Below are 20,368 nucleotides of genomic sequence, written 5' to 3' on the forward strand. Positions count from 1 at the left end.
CGTCATCATATATTGCAAGCCACTGTGTGTCTTCTCATTGTTCCCGTGCTAAACATGGGTGTTTTAAGAAACAGGAAATTTTCATTGCTGTGAATGGTCTTTATATACATCATGTGAAGAAATTGTTCAAGCTCTAATCCAAGGGCTTTTTAATATACAGTTATAGTAGCAACACAGTTGGACTAGCAATAAAATATGGTTGGAACAACATTCTTACATTATGTTTTGAGATAATATTTCTTGTTACGAAACAATGAGCCTGGTCAACTTCTTATGTTGTAATGATAAAGAGTGATCCTTGTACTTTTAGTGATTATTCTTGCACAGGAATGCTAAAATTGAAACACCAGCTCCTTTTTATATGTTTAATAAAGAAATTGTGCTCTTTGTGGCTTTCCACCTTTGTTGTTGGGCTTAGTGGGATAGTTGTTTTAAATAAAAAACAAAAACACCATGATGATATGCTTAATTGTAGGTTAGCAAGTAAAACAAATGCAGGTGATTTGTCTTTGTTTTGTATGTTAGCATCCCCTGACACTAGCAATTTGTCTTGCTTCCTTTGAATTCCTAAATGGATTAAAAAAAAAATTCTTCTGGTATTATTTGACAAGAGCCATTTTTCATGGCCTCACTGCATTCTTCAAACGCAAGAGAGTTTAGTAAGAGGCAGCCATCTCGAGGCTATATAGACTAGACTGTACAGTTCATGAATGTATATTGTCAACTTCTTTGAACTTTGCGTGCCCCCCAGTGCAACAATTTAACCTTCTTCTAACTATGGCATTGCATACTTTGATGGACAAATTTCTCCTTAGAAATGGATTTTATTGTTAAAGCAACCTAAAGTAGGTTTTAGCCAAAAATCACAGTTAACATCATAGAGAACCAGCATTACAATGTAAAGCGAGGCAGAATGGTTATACAAGTACAGAGTAATTTATATAAATACACAGCTATGAACCCCCTTTCATTAAATGGCATCACTGTCCTCTAAAACTTCCCTAGTCCGTGCTGCTTTCGCAGCAAACCTAGCCAGGTTAAGCACGATGGGTTTGGCAGTATTTGAGAGTAAATGTTTTATTTTATAAATGGATGTTGGTAAATCTGGAATATGTAAGACCGAAAGGATAACAATTAAGTGAAATATATTCAGAGTTATTTCAAATGGTCAGGTGTGTTTTGCCTGGAAACCAGTTGTAAGAGGTATCGTTACTGCTGTGTTTAAGTGTGTTCCTGCTCTTCTCAAGGAATTCAGGGATCAAAGGCTCCTGCCTTGCTGAGCATGGCACTGCGCTCCAGGCTTCTGTGCACCACCTACAGCCCTCCAGTTGTCTCACTGGGGCATTCAGTAACCCACACTCCCCATGCCAATACGTTGCCTGCCAGAATAAGCATCACACAAAATGGCTTTGGGTCTGTTTTTGCTTCAGAGGATGAATGGAAGCTGGCAGGTTGAGCTTAGAGTGAGCAGGATAGGGAAGGAGAATAGAATAGACTAGGCAGGCTTTCCTTCTGCCATCAATTGCTTCATGGTAGCTTTTTGGGGAGTGGTGTGACCGCCATCTGTTATTGATCAACACAGAAGGGAAGAAGAAAGGAAGGTGTGAGTTGGCTAGTCTACTCCCTTTAGTGAATCTCCCTGCTTGCTTCTGTTTCCTTGCACATTCAGAGCCTCCATGCCCTTAAAAATTACACTCCTTAGTGTGTGGGTGATTACATGAGTGTGTGTGTGCAGTTGTCTCCAAATCAATATGAATTCTTTCAAAACGTACCCATTCGGTTCCTATCTTTTCATTGCCATTCATTAGAACCATGCCGTGACTAAAGGGATTAGTCATCATTCTGTTTAGCGTAGGAATTACAGTAACATAAGGAGAAAATAATCACACATGCAATGTCAAAATAAACATTTATGTCCTAAGAATATTGTCAGATGATGCCATACCATCTGTCCCTCTGAAACACGTTGGAATTTTTGCTGCTGCACTAGCAGCATCTGGTACTTTTGGCAAGATCTGCAAACAAGTGTAGTAGCTTTACAGCTGCCTTCAACTTTGCTTCACATTTAAAAAGTGCACTGTCTTCTGTAATGTATCTTTTGCTTTTCTAAATCATAACTTGTATCTGATTTCCATGGACTTGAAAACAGTGAATTAACGCCCTAAAGAATGGGTGATGGATATCAATATATTCAACTGTGCCCCTGGAATTGTATTCACCTAAAACCAGCTTTTGTAACATATTTGTGTCTTTTAAAACTAAACACACTAACATTGCAATCACTTTGCAGCTTTCAAAATTCCCTTTCTACACCTTCTGAAGCTTTCATATATGCTCAGGGAAGATAATTTAATTTGGGTTTTTTATTATTTATATACTGATGCTTGGGATTGATTGAATAAGATTGATTTACTCATGTGGGTCTCCAGTAGTAGACGCAGTAAGGCTTAGGTTGCAATCCTATGTAAACGTACCTGATAGTAAGTTCTATTGAAGTTTTAAGACTTATAGTGCCCACAAAAACAAAACCTGGATTTCAACCATCTTTTTCCCACTGCTTTTTCATAGAAAAGCTAACCTAAGGAGGACAGAAGCATATTTAGGATTGGTGTAGTTGCAAAGCTGTATAAGCTGTGAGTGAGGAAGTCCTGAATTCATCTTAGCCACTAGGGGTGCTTCCAGATGAGGCTTTTATGGTGCCATCACCCTGCCTCATTCACAGAATTTTATAGGAGGTACAGACGTTGTTTTCTTTCACTCGTAACCCTCTAGTGTTTTTCCCACCTCTTCGGCCGTCTTTTTTCTTACTGCAGAAAATCCGTTTAGTAAAAAGCATGTCACACCTTTTGAACTGTGATGGCTGCCAATAAGCTACCAGGCCAAAGTTAAGGTATTGTTGTTTATATATAAAACCCTAAACAATTTGGGACCAGGTTACCTTGGGGGTCGATTCCCTTAAGCTTTATGTCCCTGCCTGGTCTCTGCGATCTTCAAAGGGAGCCCTTTCGATGGTGCCATGTGGCCCTGAGATTTGCCTCAGGAGCACTTGCAGCAGAGCATTTCATGTAGCAGCACCCACCCACAGAATGCATTACCAGTTGTCATTAGACAGGTGCCCACTGCTTTCACATTCAGATGTCTTCTTAAAACCCACCTCTTCACACAGGCTTTCTCTGAGGTGTATCTTTCCCAGCCAGATAAAGTCTGCAGTACACAAGGACAGCATAATGATTGATTGCTAATCAGTATTTATTTATTATTGTATTGTTTGATTGTTGTGTTCGTTGTTATATTTTAGTGGTAATGATATTGTATGTTCACCGCTTTGATGATTTTGTGGAATTCAGTATATACATTTGTATAATGAGTAAAATATGAAATAGCTGCACAATGTCTTCTATTTCTTAGTGCTGGAAGCACCCTAGGTGGTTTTAGGCATGCATCTCTCCGCCTCAACCACCTGTCGGAGGCACTGGGCACTCTGAAGCACAAGATGCAACAGCTTTGCTGGAGTTAAGCTGGTTCTATGTGGGCCACCTTCTGTTGCACACAGAATGGTGGGATGCGAATGTAGTCAATAAATAATTCAGACCTAGCTCATAGGGTTGCTGGAAAGATTCCTGAGATAATTTATGTGGAGAACTGTGTACCTGTTCTATAAAGTACCATTATCCATAGGATATTCTGTATATAAAGCAAAAGTAAAATCTTAAAGCAAGCTCCTAGAAATCAAGGTGATTTTTAGAAGCTCCAACAATTTTGCAAGCAATATTCCTATCTTGCAATTGTTTGAACACCTTCCCAGTTTCAGGTCCTCATGATGGGAGAATGTTTATAATGCAGCACCAATATTATAAAAGTATTGTAAAAGCAGAAAAAGCTGAGTAGTAGTCCAGTTAGCATCCTACTACAGCTATTTCGATATAGGTGGTTTCAGAATAGCAAGTTGAAGCCTAAAACTCAAATTGAGTTGTGGCATTAAGAAGGGTATAGTGGTTTGAGGCATATGGGAAATTTTTCACATACATAGCTAAGAAATGTGTATTAAAAGGATAACAAGCTTGTTGCTTTTGCAATTGGCCCAGCATTTGTGCAGATGCTATATGGTAATTACTTATTGTTACAGAATAGGATGATAATTATTGTAATTCTTGTGTAACTGATCGGTATGCAAGTTAAGCCTGCCCTTTCAAACGCTTTTACTCATAAGCATTCATTCATTCATCATGTGTTTGTTCATTCATGCGTTCACTACCTCCATTCATTTGTTTATTTTTCTGACCTATGTACTTTACTCTTTAAAGTAGAAACACTCTTTTTTGGCTGACACTGCCTCTCTGATCTATAAGCAAAGAGTGGGAAAGTTTTCCACTTGTACTTGGAGGTAATGTGTTTCAGGTTATTAGGAATAGAAGCTTAGAGGAAAATCTTCCAGATTGATTAAAAAGCTCTGGAACTGGCTCACAATTGTATGAATTGAGTTTAGATCTGATAAAGTGCAGTCATTTTGAAACTAGAAGCCTTAGGGAAGCTACTGAATTACAACAACTCTGGCTACAGATACAGAGATTAATATGTTGTTTTCCTTGTTTACTCTACATTTTGCCATGCCAGGGGCAGTATCCAACTGTGTCATTCCATTTGTGCAATTTGACGTTATGCTAGCAGAAACTAGGTTCCGAACTATGCGCGAAGAGGGAATCCCAACTAAAGTTGCGGTTGCGCAGGCACAATATGGAAGCACTTGCACAACAGGAAGATTTGGTGGAACTCTGCTAGCACTATTTCATTTTGCAGAATGACACTGTTGGATACTGCCCCAGGTTATTTTAAATAATTAAATAATTTAAATAATAATTAATTAGTAGATGTATTTCTAAAAATATAAGTAGATCTATGGTGGATTAGACCAAAGACCTATCTACTTCTGTTTAAAAACAATGGCCAACAAAATGCCTATGGAAAGCCCACAACCTGGACATGAGGGCAATAGTCCCTAGTAATGTACTTTATTTATCCTACTGGTGGCCATGTTTTTTGACAGGCATTCCACAAGTCCAGCATACAAAAAAGTGCAAATCAAAGTACATATGCAGCCAACCTCACCAAACAGCCTGAAAAATAAAATACTACAAGCCTCAATACCACCAAAAAATTTGATTTAATAATTTAGCATATTCAATATAATCAACCATCGGAAATATCAAATGCTGCCTGTGCACCTCTCCTGGATATGTTACACTAGTGGGACCCACTACAATTGCAACAGGAAGCTAGCACTTCCTAGAGAAGTCCTGAAAATGGACTAAAGACTCTTCTCCTGGTGGATTCCAATCGAGCCCCAGGTCCACATGGAACCAGCAGGAGCACACCCTCCGACGATCTCAGTGATTGGACAGGTTGGTAAGGGATAAAGATCATCCATCAGGGTAACCAAGGCTGATTCAATCCCGTAACCAGGTTGAAACCCAGATTGTAAAGCATCTCAGCATAGTCTTCACTTGGTTATCTTTGATATTTGTTCACCAAGAATCACTTCCTTCACCTGCAGAGAAATAACACCATATGCAGCTTTGCTCCACCAACACTTCATTACTTTGCTGTAGTTTTTTCTTTAGCCTACTGAGCTGGTGAAGCAGGCAGGAATTCAGGGCTGATTCTGTGCCATAGCCTGCAGACCCTCCTCTTTCAATCCAGAGTTGCCATACACTCCCCGGGCCTATGCCACTTGGCTGGCTATCTGTGGCTCTCTTATTCCAGTTGTATTTTTGTTATTTGTTCAGGAAAGAACAATTAGCATAATTTCACTCTTCCATTCTTCAGCTGATCACTTAGAATGTCTTACATAGTGATCCCTTTTAGGACAGAGATCCATCTCTTTTTCTAAAACTCATATTAGTGTAATAACATTTGTAGGCAACCCCCCCCCCCCCCAAAATGAGCATGTTTTCAAGATCTCTTCATCAGGCAAGACATTACATAAAGACAGGAGAGCAACTTGATGGTGAACTCCCAGTGTTTGCATGTTTAGAGTCCCAAGGTGGAATGGGGGAGAAGGGGTCTGCAGACATTCAAATTAGATTCTGCAGGTCATGTGATGGTTATAAGTTGGACCTACAGTCCCCCCCCCCCAAGTTGCTTGGAGCAAGAGAGGCAGCAATGTTGGATTCCCCCCGTTTGGGTGGGTGGAGATGATGATGAAGATGATGATTAAAACTTGTTTCTGTATTTCTTTGTGTTTGAGCGTGTAAGTCTGTTTTTATAGTTCTCTTGAGCCCTATGTATGGATGTTTAAATAAAGGAAGTGCTAGATAAAGATATCTCAGTTAGCTTGAAAAGCATGCATGGAAGCTTAGTTTATTTGAGTTCTAACTGCATTTATTTTTATTAACCATGTCCAATGTAGATCTTAATGACAAAGGGCTTCACATTTCCTAGTCCACCTGAAACATCTCTGACCTTGTGATTTTCTCTAAGGCTTGAGTGTGCTTGAGTGGGCAACTGCACTTCGGTCTCCCACGTTTAAATCTCAACACGCTCCGTCCACTATACCACACTGGCCTGGCACCTAAACACACAGAACAGGAGGGAATTATTCATCATAATCTGCTACTAAATGTTTACTGCAATGTAGCTATTGTATGTGGAGGTTTGTAAGTGCTATATGACAACAACAACAAAAGCAGCTGTCCGCTTGGATTGATAGTTTTGTTTTGCCTTATTAACAATCACTAAGCTTGTTACATAATATAGCAGAAGTAGTCCGTGATAATCATTCTGGCTACTTTCAGTCTTATGTTAACGTATTCCTACTTCAAAGCATTATGTATTGCATTGAAAGTTCTGGGTGCAAGTTTTATTTGTTTCGGGCTAAAGGACTGAAAAGATCTATTAGGCTGAAAAGATCAGAGGGAGACTAATATGCATCTGGCCATTTCTTCCTCTGCTTCTTTTACTTGCTGTCTTCCATTCTATACAACTCATTAGGCTCTTACGCGGTTAATGAAGTTGATTGCCTATGACACGCTTAAATCATTTAATGTACTGGAGTTAATTTTGCAGCAAAATACAGCCAGCAGTTTCCTGTGATATGCCTGTTGTTGGATTGCACCATGCAAATGGTGGGTAGAAAACTGAATGTTTTAATGTTCCCTCATGTAAAAGTCGACAACATTGCACATTCAGAACTAGCCTGTTGTGGGATAGACTAGGATAAAAGCTTTTCATTGATGTGCAAATTTTATATGTGCAGTGGAAACATTCAAATGTTGGATCTCCCACCTGCAGTCGGAAGAGATGTCTGCCAGCAAATGTTTCCACTGAAGCTGTCAGTTGCATTCAGCAACTTATAAAGTTTGGTTTCTTGAAGCAGTACTGTAAGTTTCACTAGGAATAAAAAGTTGTCCAGCTTACATTGCTTAATTTTTATTATGCTTTTTATTTCTTTGCTTTGTAGTATAACAAACACCTCTTCGTTCACATTGGACACGCCAACCATTCTTACAGTGATCCGTTGCTGGAATCAGTGGACATTCGTCAGATTTATGATAAATTCCCTGAAAAGAAGGGTGGCTTGAAGGAGCTGTTTGGAAAAGGACCTCAGAATGCCTTCTTCCTAGTAAAATTTTGGGTGAGTATTTCTTTTGTTTTGCATTGTCTAACTTATTCATTCATTTATGGCTGGTGTGGAGTAAGTGGATGGAGACAAGCTTGTGTCTCGTAATACTAAAACTCCACGTTGGCCAATAAAATTAATTGGCAGGCGATTCAGGACTGATGAAAGTGAGCATTTATTCACACAACACATAATTAATCAAATTTGTTGCCCCAGAATTTGTTGAGGGGCACAAGCTTAAATGGCTTCAAAAGGGGATTAGTCAAATTCATGGAAGAGAAGTCTATCAATAAGCTATTTGCTATGCTGGCTATAAGGAAACTTTGTTCAGCAGCAGCAGTATGCCAGTGGGGCTGTTCACACAACACATTAACCCACACTCAGTGGTTGAGTGTGGGTTGTTTTGAACTATGGGTTGTTTGTTGAACTGTGGGTTATCATGTTTTCGGAACTGAGCCAGGATGGCCTGTTAATCATGCAATGTGGCTTATGTTCTCGAACAAGCCACATTGACAACCTCTGGTTTGTTGCTGGATTGTTCAGGATGGGTAACAAGCCACAGTGCATGGTTAACAAGCCACCCTGGCTGCATTCAGACAACATGCTAACCCATGGTTCAGCAAACAACCCATGGTTCAAAACAACCCACACTCAACCACTGGGTATGGGTTAGTGTTTTGAGTTCCTGGCAAGAAGTAGTTGGGGACAGCTATTGCCTTCATGCCCTGCATATAGGCTTCCTGGAGGCATCTGACTGGTTACCATTCTGGGACTTGATGGGTGTTTGATCTAGTCCTGTAGGAGTAGCTTAAGGCTGTTAGGCAACCAGTGACCTCCAGATGTTTGGGATTGCAATTCTCATAAGCCCCAGCCAGCTTGGCCAATGATCAGGGAATATGGAATATGTAGTCCAAAATGTCTGAAGGCTGCTTACCCTTGACTTAACAGGAAAAATGCAATTTATTGCAATGACTTCCAGTTATTTCAACCAAATTACAAACCTGTGCATCCATATACAACCCAGATACCCATCTGTACTGTAAACAGTCGTCACAGTTATAACTATTAGAGTTATCTTAAGTGCCACCACTAATGGAAAATATCCATTTGATTTCATAAATTTATTTTCAATCTTTACAGTTGATAGCTGCAAAATAGATAACTATTGTAGTAGTATTGTGGTACAAATCAGTCTTCAAGTACTCTGGGTTTGTTTTTGTTTTTTAAGGTAGAGCTAAAGTAATAATCTTGTCCAAAAACTGGGGCAGCGTTTTATTGTGCGTCTTTCCTTCAGCACAGTAGTTTGACAGGCTTTCAATATCACCAGCCTCCCCCTCTCCGCCCCTCACAAACACATGGGTAATTTATAGTTAATGTTAGCATGTTACTTAGTGCAGCATTTTATAACTACATCCTTTATGTATACCAGCCATGTAAAAATTAATGCAAATTCAGTTTAACAAGACCACACTGCCATAAATACTATAGTGTCAGCTTTTTGCTCACTTCAAAAGCTAGGTACTGAAAGAATTTGTAAACTGTCATCTGCCATCTAGTGGCAGAGATGTGTAGTACAATGAGAACATAATGAAGTCATCTGTGGAAGCCCTCCTTTGTGTGTCAAAAAAGTCATTAGTGACTCTGCTACAGTCCTTGTATCATAAAGTCAAGTAAGTGCAAGTACTCAAAACCTATATATATATATATATATATATATATATATATATATATATATATGATGTTTGGTATTAATCTAATTCAGTGGTATTATGTGCCTGCCCCAAATTTTGCTGAGTGTGTTAGAAACCTGGAGCCCTTTCTGGAAGATGCATGATTTATCAGAAAGTGGGGAAGGGAAGTTGTTAATAAAGTACAGCTGGATTTTAGGAGGGAGTGTTTAAGGAGATGCTAAGGAGTTTAAGGGAAATATGATGATCAAGGTAAAGAAAGTATTGTGACCCTCATATTAGAGCCACAAGGCTAGAATTACCAATTTTGATATATATGTTCAGGCACATTGGAGTCCCCACTTCTTGTCGTCATTAAGGCAATCACCAGGAGCCTGGAAAATAGAGGAAACAGCAAAATGGCACTATTCTTCAAAATAGCAAATCCCTAAGAGAGCAATCCAGTACATGGGTAGGGACTTTTGTCCCTACTTTTGTATAAGAAGAAACAAAAGACATAGCCAGTAGCTCTGTTTTTAAAATAATGTTGAATTTGGAGCCTAATGTGGGTGGCCAGGTTTTTTTAAAAAAACCCTTTGTGGTCCCCTTCTGGATCAGGGCTCCTGGACCAACAATTTGCAATGCCATAAGAAAATACATTTGTTTCAATAGATACTTTTTTGTGATAAAATTTTCAGGCATGCCCCCCACAATCCAGATCAGGGCCATTGGGGGGGGGAGCTTCAAGCCCCCTCCCCCAGCAGTGAGGGACCCAGTCCAAATCATAGCATTTTTAGTAACATGTAGTTTGATCTTGAGTCTTCGCAAAACTGTACAGCCACCACCATTAGTTGTTGCTGGTTCATTGGAGTAGTTGCAGTTTGCCGTTTCTGGCCAGGATTGGTGATACTGACAAAGTTAAAGTTCTAGCTGCATTGACTGTTGCATACTATTGAAGGGAGCCACACAATGATATGACATGTAATGCAGAGTCATAGAAGACAAGTGTGACAATTCAACAAATGACCCATGGTTTGTTTGTGAATGTGACTACCCGCTCACCTTGCATTCAGAAACAACCTGTTCCTGGGATGTTGTTGTGACATACAAAACTGGTAACTCCAGGTTGTTTAGGGGTTAAACAACCCAGAACTTACTCAACAACAAACCCCTAAATAACCCAGAGTTCCTGGGTTCCCATATCACATCAACCTATGAATGAAGCATTCCTGGGTTGTATTGGAAGTGGTGAACAAATGGAAGGCAACGAGCTCCCTCCCTCCCACACAGCCACACCAATTCCTGGGTTACTTAACCCAGGAAATGGTCGTTACGTCTGAAACAGGTCGATGATAGTTTTATTTTAAGCATTTTAAGAATAATAAAAATAGAGAATCAAGAGAGATCCTGAGTAATTATTTAGTTGAAAACTGTACTGTAAAGCAAGAGTACACAACTCTACTATTTATGTTGAGTGCTAAGAAAGGGGCCATGCCTTTGCGACAACCAGCATTAATATGGAGTATGCCAGCAAGGAGAGGATGGTGCCAGCACATTCCTTTTACTGCTGGTGTGTTCCGTGTTTATGCTGAGCATTGAGGAAAAGAGGGAGGGAGGGCGGGGTCAGCAGTTGATGGGCAATGCTGACCCAACCTGCGTAGGCTGCACAAAATGTGCCCAGTGGGCTGCACATTGTGTCCCTCTGCTCTAGAGGACATCATTTCCAATGCATAAAATGCATGTATTTATTTCTGGCCCCAATGATATATACATTCCCCCCCCCCCATTCTTGCCCAGCTGGTCAGGACAGTGAGATTTTCAATTGCTGCCACTAAAGTGTGCCTCAGATATGGCATAGGCATAAAAGGCCTATTCATACAGGCAGCAAACTAGGACACTGAATGGAGGCAGCACAATTCTGTCTGCCCTGCGCTCCCTCCCCCCGCCACACACACACACACACACACACACACACACACACAGCAATACACATTTGCCATAACACCCTAGAGCCAGGCAGCATGCTGCAATTATGGAGCCTGACTCTGTCTGTTTCCACCGGTGAAGGCTCCCTTCCTACAGGAAAAGAAAGTGTTCTCCACTTCTTTCCCTGTGTTGATCCCTATTCACAGGGATGGAGGAGCCACTGGTTGGGCTTTTCTTCTGTTCATTCTCTTGACTAATTCCCTTAATAAGAGCTGTAGGGAAGGCTAACCACCAGTGAATGTTTCAAACCTGTCCAGCTTTCCTTGCCTATAGGGAACATAAGAAGAGCCCTGCTGGATCAGACCAAGGATCCATCTAGTCCAGCATCCTGTTCACACAGCAGCCAACCAACTGCCGATGGGAAACCCACCAGTAGGACATAAATGCAACACCAGTACTGAGCCTTCAGCGTTCTGAACAGGCAAAGCCTGGGCTTGCCCCTGCCCCTGAGTGGTATGCCTAATACAGCCTTCAGTGGCCGGGCTGCTTGGGAATTTTGGAATAGCAGCCCAACACATCTGGAAGATGCCAGGTTGGAGATGGCTGGTCTGATCCATAGATTTTGTTAAATCTCTCCCATCTGTTTTCGGGGATAGTCAGGAATCTTTCGTTCCATCATCTGCTCAGTGAGGGAATCGGAGGTTTAAAATCAGAAATTCATTCTCCTTGGGCCAGTTTGCATCAGTGCTAATTCACATTAGCACTGATGTGTACTTGCACAAATATGCTAATCTGCATTAGTTAATGTGTATTAGTGCTAGTGTGCATTAGCACAAAACTGCACCCCACCCCACCCCAAGGAAAAGAAAAACAATCTGCAAGAAGGGTTGCCATATTCTGGATCCACAAAACCAGGACAATTTTTTGGGGTGGGTGGAGGGGTGGGTAGGATTTTTAAAAAACTGAGAAATGTGTAAAGGTCTAGGGAAAGTCCAATTTTTCAATTAAAACATCAACTACTGTAAAACCAAACATCTTAAATTCACTGCAACTTACTTACAAGTAACAGATTTGAGGCTTGCAACCCAAATCCAAGTAGGTGGAGTTTTGAATGGCGATATTTTGGAGGAGTGACTTTTCTTTCCTTTCTCCCCTCTCTCCTTTCCTCTCCTTCACCCCCTCATCCCCCACTCCCTCCCTCCCTCCTATCCCCCACAAAACTCTCTTTCTTCCCCCACAAATAACCCAGCAGCTCTGCCCTGCGCTTACCCTAAAGGTCTGACCACAACCAGCCAAGCTCACCAAACTCCTTTGCATTGCATGGGACTCAGGTAGCCTGAGAGCACTGCTCTTTTCCTTGCTGTTGTTTCTCTTCTACACAGGCGCAGGCAAAATAAGGTGAGTCTCGGTGAGTGACTCAGATGAGCCTGTGGAGGAGCAGTGATGCTCTGGAAAAAGCGCCAGATTGATGCGTCTTTTTCTCTGCTGCTGCCACTTCTCTGAACAGGCTCAAGGCACCATTTCTCTGGCCAGCTGAACCAGGAATCCGGGATTCTTGCCCAGCTGGTGAGGACATTTCAGAATCTCCTGGAAATCGGGACATTCCTGGTTTTCCGGGACATATGGCAACCCTATCTGCAAGTCCTCAGAATCCACATGACTCGGATAAAATTGTTCCACTGCAGAGTCCCCTGATCAGATTCATAGAAATCCAAACTCATCCGAATCCATTGCGGATTTCTCCAACATCCCTACTAATGTGTAGTATAGTCTTCTGCCTCTTATTCACATTTTGAGGATGCAGATTTGGCACATGTACATGTATTCGTGCCCTTTGGACATTACATGAAACTCATGGAAGCAACAGAAGGTGGCAGTTACCCTGTTGCCCTATTGTGTTAATTGAAATCTTCTAGGGTAATTGTGGAGCACTGAGGAGGGAGGAGTGAAGGAGAAGAAGGCCTATTAAGCTCAGATATGTATGTCTGAACCAGTCATAAAGGATTTCTCATCTCTGCCCTCTTCCTTTCATGTGCACAGCTTTTTTGATCAAGAAATGTATGTTAACTGTACATCCTTATATTTGTGTTCATTCTGGGGCAGCATTTGGCTAGTTTTACTCTAACTTACACTAAAATACCTGTTAGTGTAAGTTAGAGTAAAAGGTGCCATATCAGGATAAATTAAAGATTAGGATAATTTAAAAAGATGCATACTATGTGCTGGCTCAGTGGGACAGGAGAAGGCATATGCTTTTTTTAAGGACTGTTCATTTTTATATCTGCATTAGTAACGACTTAAGTTGCAATCCAATACATATTTATATAGGAGTTAGTCCCATTAAACACGGTGGGCCTCACTTCTGGTTAACTATGCTTAGGGTTGTGCTGCTATAGTATTAAATGATTGCAGTATTGCTTCATAATGAGGAAAACCTGTTTGTCTGAACACCCTTATAAAATGGAGAACAAAACTTCCGTAAGAAGTATGTGAGATATTAATATTTATATTTTAATGAATACCTATCTTTTCAGGAATCTGCAATGCAAACAAGCAGTTTTAGAAAAGAATGCATATTGTAATTAGTGCAAGTTTTTTTTAAAAAAAAATGCTTTGAAGTCCAAAGTATTTTTGAAATTCAAATGTGCTATGGAAATAAAGGAATCTGCACAATAAAAGGGCATTAAATCATGTCCAAAAATCTCTCCCATTTTATGGAAATATATGCCATAATTAGTGGCAAAGTAACATGAGTTGGATGGTTTAGTTTATTCCGATTCTTATTATGTAAAATAGCTGTGACCTGAAAAAAATATATAATGCTGTTTCTTTGTCAACCACTGTTAACAAATAATGAATTCAGTGCAGTTAGTGTTCAGAAAGAGTGCAGCCACATGGTCTCCTCCCACGTCCTTCATGTGTGTCTGCTGCAGTCTTTAGAGGCATGTAGATTCTTTGTCCCCTTCATTCACAAAAAAGCTATTGTAATGTTTCCCCCTTTAGACGTAATTTTTATTGCATAACAGAATGAGACTTGGCAAACAACCTGCAGTTGTGAGATGTGGTCGGTGGTGTGTATTGGTCATCTTGAGACAGTGTTTCAGACACATCTAAAATACTTTTGAAATGGCGGGGGGACAGGACACCCAGATCTGCTTTCCCCTGTTGCCTCAGAGGGGATTATTTTTGCACAGCGACCTCCATGGCACTAGGTGTAAAACTCTTTCTCAACTTGGTGCAGCAAGTGTGTTAGTTCTCCTGAATGAGTCAGAGAGCAGCTGGGAAGTAAAGTAGCTTCGCCCGGCCATCAAAAGCCTAGCCATGTGGCAGACCTGGAAGCGATTCCAAAGCTGCAGCGCACAACTGGCAGCAAAGTGTGCCAAAGATCCAGATGCTGCTGTTGGGGGAAAAAATGCTTCACAATTTGGAATCTCTGCCCTTTGATCACTGTTCCCTGAGAAGGAGGGGAAGCATAACACACTCATATGAATGACTCCTCGTTGCAGTCTACAGTAATTGAAGGAAGTCTCTGTGCTGTTTAACAAGTGACCTTCCATGTTCAATTTTAACTACTGAATATGTGTGTTTTAATTATGCTGCTCCCTCAGGAAATGCCTCTGCATGTTGCTACTTTTCCCACCCCTTTTTGATGGAGGGGTTTTATAATCTTCCTGCATTTGCTGCTGTTGTAGGTTTTTTTTTTGGTCTTGTTTTTTTAAAATCTGTTTAGCCAAGTCTTCTGTAACACATGCAGGCTGCCTCCTCCTTTCTCTGAAGACCGAGAACACTTATCCATGTGGAGTGGTCTCCTTGTTTGCAGCCAGCTCTCTTTCAGTACATGCTGTGGGTCTTCTGTGGGGGCCTTTTTGATGCATCATGTCAAACAGCTGATAGTCTTGATATGTAAAATTTTCAAGACTCCATACTGACAAGTTCTATTACACTGATGGATGAATGACTGCAATCGCCAGAGAGAAGAAGTGCCTGTGAGATGGCCAGTACCATTTCCTAGGATGTGGATCACTAAAAGGAAATCTTGTGATGAAACTCACGTTACATAATTTATCCTAACAAATTCTGAAAGCAGAGAATAACTGACTCTCTTGATTCCAGTTTGATTTGATCACTGTGCAGTTCAATTGTTTGTTTGCCCGTTTGCTTTCGATATTATGCTTCTTCCCCACCCACTTTTCTTATTTGGGGCACAATACTCTTGAATACATTTTCATATACAAGAAGCGGAAACGGTAGCATCCAAAAAGCAACCTTCATAAAGTATATTGATTTTTTTAAAAAAAAAACTTTGTAAAACTATGGGGGTGGGGGAAAACCCTCCCTGGTCCACCCTTTTGCTGCTGTTGCTGCCACTGCACTGCCAAATTTGGCAGGGGCAGCACACACAAAAACACCTGTGGTTTGCTGCCAAATTTCAGTGGCAAACTGCTACACAGTGCTAAAAGAGCCAAATTTAGCCTGGTCTGAATCAAAATTTAATTCTTTTTGTTCTTTTTAGTGCTCTGTAGTCCTAAAAACACCCTGGGGGTGGGGGGGGGCAGAGCCTGCATGAGCACGGGGCATGTGTGTTGCCCACCCCTGTCCTAATTAAGCACATCCATTTGTTCTTGAACAATTCCTGCTTTCCAAGGGCTCTCATCAATTTTGATATTTTTCAGGTTCTCCAAACTTGATGAGAAAAAGAGCTGGCTGCATCCAAGCAGGATGACATCAGTAGGATAGCTCAAATCTTCTAGTGACTCTTATTGGAACTGGAATTTTACTCTCCAAAATGTTCCATCATTTTAAGACTGAAAATCAGTCTAAAAATCATGATATTAAATCATTCCGCCTTGTGTGTTGAATCCAATGTTAATTCTACTTAGAGTAGACCCAGTGAAATTAATGGAACTTAAGATGGTTAGCTCCATGCATTTCAATTGGTCTACTGTAAGTAGGACTAAGATTGGATTCAACTCTGTGTTTACATTTCTACAATCCCTTTTGTCTTGTGATATTTGCCTCGGTAAGCAAGATCTCCATAGTATTTCCTTAAAAATGATGAAAACAGGAGAAACTTGCCATGGTTATTTCTTCTTTACCTTGGCAGTAGTAATGTTCTTGACATTGAGAAAGGCTAGTAATACTGCTGATAAACTCAGGCATGTAGTTGTGACCAAAATGTCTACTCTGGATAGACCAACTATTCATTCTCCACAGAATAATTGTTTTCAACATAATCTTAAAGAAATTTCAGTTGGATGGTTGTCGTGACTAAATCCCTAATGCTTCGGAACACAGACAAATCAATCACTGAGCATGTGGCCAAGTTTTTGAACTTGGCCATTTCTATTAGATCCTCTATGTTACTTGTCTTTTTAATAGCTAACTGTACGCTAAGTATTTCTATATGTAGCTTTTGTTGGAATGGTCTATTGACTTCAATAAATTTTTGAATTGAATCACTATTCTTTGTTTTCAAATGTAACAATCAGTCAGCTGTGATAGCAATTTAGTTCTGCTTTGCTATCTTTTAAGAAGAGTCTCTTGCACATTTTATTCATTTATTTATTACATTTTTATACCGCCCAATAGCCGAAGCTCTCTGGGCGGTTCACAAAAATTAAAACCATCATAAAACAACCAACAGGTTAAAAACACAAATACAAAATACAGTATAAAAAGCATTGTGACCATGCAGTAGTCCATTTATATCAGAACAGCAATTTATATAGCTGATCAGTAAGAAAGAAAGAAAAAAGATAGATGGTGTTTACCACAGTTACGCTCATGATATGATTTCAGAATTGCTCCCATTTAAATTCTCCATAAGCTTTCTAAAGACTGATGTTGTCCATCTGCAATCCACAGCAGCAAGGTTTTGCTTTTCAGCCTAGCATATTGCTTTACAGGATATATGGTATTGGAGTCTGAACTGAGGACTAGTATTCAAACCTCTGGGACTGGCCCTCTGAATCAGCAGGCCCATATAGAATCATCAAAATAAGCAGTATTTACTGAGGAATTCTCATATCAAAATAATAATCTCAAAACAACAAAGAATTCCCAGGGCAATTTTGAGCAGCCAAGGTTCATTCCCTTCTTCATGCTGTTCTAAACACTTTCATACAGCTCCTCTCACCACTCTGAAGAGGCAGCCTTTTTAGCTTTCTTCTTTTAGTCTTAGACTCCAGATACATTCACCTTCTTTCTCTTTGGAGTTCATTATGTCTGGCAAGAATCTTTGCCTAAAACTTTATATAAACACACACATGTATATACACATCAGGGTATGGATACTATGACAATACTGGAGCATAAACATAAGGACAGGCCTCACACTTATTCTACCTCTTAACAGAAAAATATTCTTCCTGTCACCAATATTTGGGGCTATTATCGCTGTTTAGTTCATTCCTTTACTTTAAACCCATCCCACCTTTGCTCTACTGCTTTTGAAAAGGGTGGGAGGATGTCGATATCCAGAATATAGGAAGCTGTCTTATACTGAGTCAGACCATTTGTCCATTGAACTCTGTATGATTGACTGGCAACAGTTCTTTATGGCTTCTGAGAGGGGCCTTTCCTAGCCTTACCTGGAGAAACCGGGGATCGAACCTGGAATCCTTACAAAGCATGTGCTCTACTGCTAAGCTACAGTCCTTGGGGTGGGTGGGTGATGGGAGGCTTTTGCTGCAAGCCTTCATACCTTTCCCAATCATAGGGTAACTATCTGCCTTTACTGTGCCTTTCCAATTATACACACACCTTGCAAAAGGCAATCTATTTTCCTTCTGTTCCAAGGAAACTGATGACTGAGAAGGGTTTCCAAGCAGCAGGCACCCCTGATTCTCAGAAGCATGGGAGTGGCTGCTTTTCAGACAATATCTGGAAATCTTCCTCTTCCTCTGCCTTCGAATCACATGTAGCTGTTCTATCACTCAAGTAAATTTAATCAGTTCAATGGCCGTTTTGATGCTGCGCTTAGAACTGTGGCTTTCTGGCACATAATTTATCCTCTCTGTGCCCTATACCAGGGCTGGATCTACACTATTGCTTTAAAGCGCTTTATAACTGTTTTAAAGCACTTTAAAGCAGTTAAAGCGCTTTATAACTGTTATAAAGCGCTTTAAAGCAGTAGTGTAGATCCGGCCCAGGTCTTAATGAGTTGCATGTAACTAATTATAATTGATTGTTAGAAATTGGTTTCCAGGTGATCTGAAACAACAAACCATTTTACTTCTTCCAGAAGGTTTTCTGGGAATGTTCTGATTTTCTGCAGTTGTTTGCAACTGGTTATTATAAATTACAGTAGAAATGATAATTATACTATATTCTTATAGATTGATTTGCTAACAATGTAAGTAGAAAAGCAGATCTGTTAAACAGTTCTGTTCAGGTAGAATATTGAAGTAGGAGAATTAGTAGTAGAAAAGTACCTAAAATTGGGAATAAGTAGTAAAGATTTTTTTAAAAAAAATTAAGCATCCAGTACAGTGATACAATTTTAAATAGTATGTATGAACACAATTACCACAGTCTAATATAGAATTAATCATGCTTAAGTTATTCAGTTATGTGGCAAAAGTGTTTTAATAATGCTTTTATATATTGCCTCTGCAAATGCTAAGCACAGGAGAACTTTTGCACCTGCCATTTAGTTCTCAGTATGCAAAGGAATTATTCAAACGTGGAATGGGGAGCATTTATCATTCACTTGAAGAACTTATTCCAAGCCCAAACAAGGAACTGGAGAATACATGTCCTGAATCCTTTTAAGTTAAAGGGATGGGTTATTTTTATAGATCTCAATTACTTGGTACATATCCAAACCTGATTCCAGGCTGATGCTTCAATCCAAACAGGGGGAAAGAGAAGTCCTTATTCTTCCCATTGTACTGCTATATCTTGTTATTTTTAATTGCTTTGGTTAGAAAATGGCTTGTCAAAAGCTCTTATGATTTGGAAGCTAAGGACCCAAGCCTTGCAGAAATCATGCAGCTGTTCTCCTTGGCAATATGAACTGTATAAGGCACTCCCTTGAAATATGCCTTAGGCCACAGGTGTGCTATCTCCATCCCAGCCCTGTCTTGCAAAGTTGTAGTGCAATCCTCTGGCAACTATTTTGCTCCTGCAGTGGGAATTAATCAATATGGTTTCTTCCTTTGTGCTATAGGTTTGTTTTTAAAATGAGCTATTAAACAGTGGCTTCCATTTCCATTTCAAGTGTGGCATTTATAATGGTAGTACGCTAATGGTTCATAATTATTTCTCACAGTAATGCAGGCAGTTGAGGAAACATCTGTTATCTCTTCCTACAGGCGGACTTAAATTGCAACATCCAAGATGATACAGGAGCATTCTATGGCGTAACTAGTCAGTATGAGAGCTCAGAAAACATGACAATCACCTGTTCCACCAAAGTCTGCTCATTTGGGAAGCAAGTGGTAGAAAAAGTAGAGGTAGGATTTAGAAACTGCCGCTTAAATTATTGCTGTCATCTCACTGTTTTCTCTAAAGCGTATTCTTCATCAATGGTCCTTCATTTGAAGGGGTGAATTTACCGTTGTATCACTACAGAATCTTGTTGGGTGCACCTACTCTGGGTACATTTGTCACTTTTGTGGGGAGTGGTGGGGCAACCACAATAAGCTAATCAGTCTTGACTCACTTACGTACTCAGAGGAGGAAAATGATATTCTTCCATGAGTCCACATGCAAATTCTGGAACCAATCTGTCTGTGTGACATCTCTAATATTCCATATGGCAGCTTGCACACTATGCAGCAATACCCTACATGTACCCTTAGGGTGTTTGTCCATGCCCCTGTAGCATTCTTTTCTGCTCCTGTTGGAGTACAGAAGGTGGGGGGACTCCGAACAATCCTATGGTCCCTGGGATATGCTTTTAGTGGGCTATAGGATTGCTCACTGAAATACTTTAACTGGCTATCCTAAAATGTTATTCTGCTATAATGCTTATTTTATTAATTTATTTGATGGCTCACTTTAAAAGCAAAACAAAAAGAGGTTTTTTTTAGATTATTTTTTTATTGTAAAATTTCAACAAAACAAAGCCACAAAAAGAAAAAAGAAAAAGTATAGCTACATAGATTTGAATATATGGATTTCAATACATGCATATGAATACGTTTGCATATGAAAA

General features: G+C 40.1%; 1 protein-coding gene across 1 annotated transcript in view; it reads left to right on the forward strand.

The window, feature by feature from the left end:
• The window catches only part of TEAD1 (TEA domain transcription factor 1), a 214,201-nt gene that overhangs the window by 186,452 nt on the left and 7,381 nt on the right, over positions 1–20,368 (forward strand). The window contains exons 11-12 of the mRNA XM_063117294.1: positions 7,457–7,630; positions 19,524–19,664. Coding sequence (XP_062973364.1) covers positions 7,457–7,630; positions 19,524–19,664 — 315 coding nt within the window. The remainder of the gene's footprint in view (positions 1–7,456; positions 7,631–19,523; positions 19,665–20,368) is intronic.

This window comes from Elgaria multicarinata, chromosome 2 (genome assembly GCF_023053635.1).
Source record: "Elgaria multicarinata webbii isolate HBS135686 ecotype San Diego chromosome 2, rElgMul1.1.pri, whole genome shotgun sequence".
In the NCBI taxonomy this organism is placed as follows: Eukaryota; Metazoa; Chordata; class Lepidosauria; order Squamata; family Anguidae; genus Elgaria; species Elgaria multicarinata.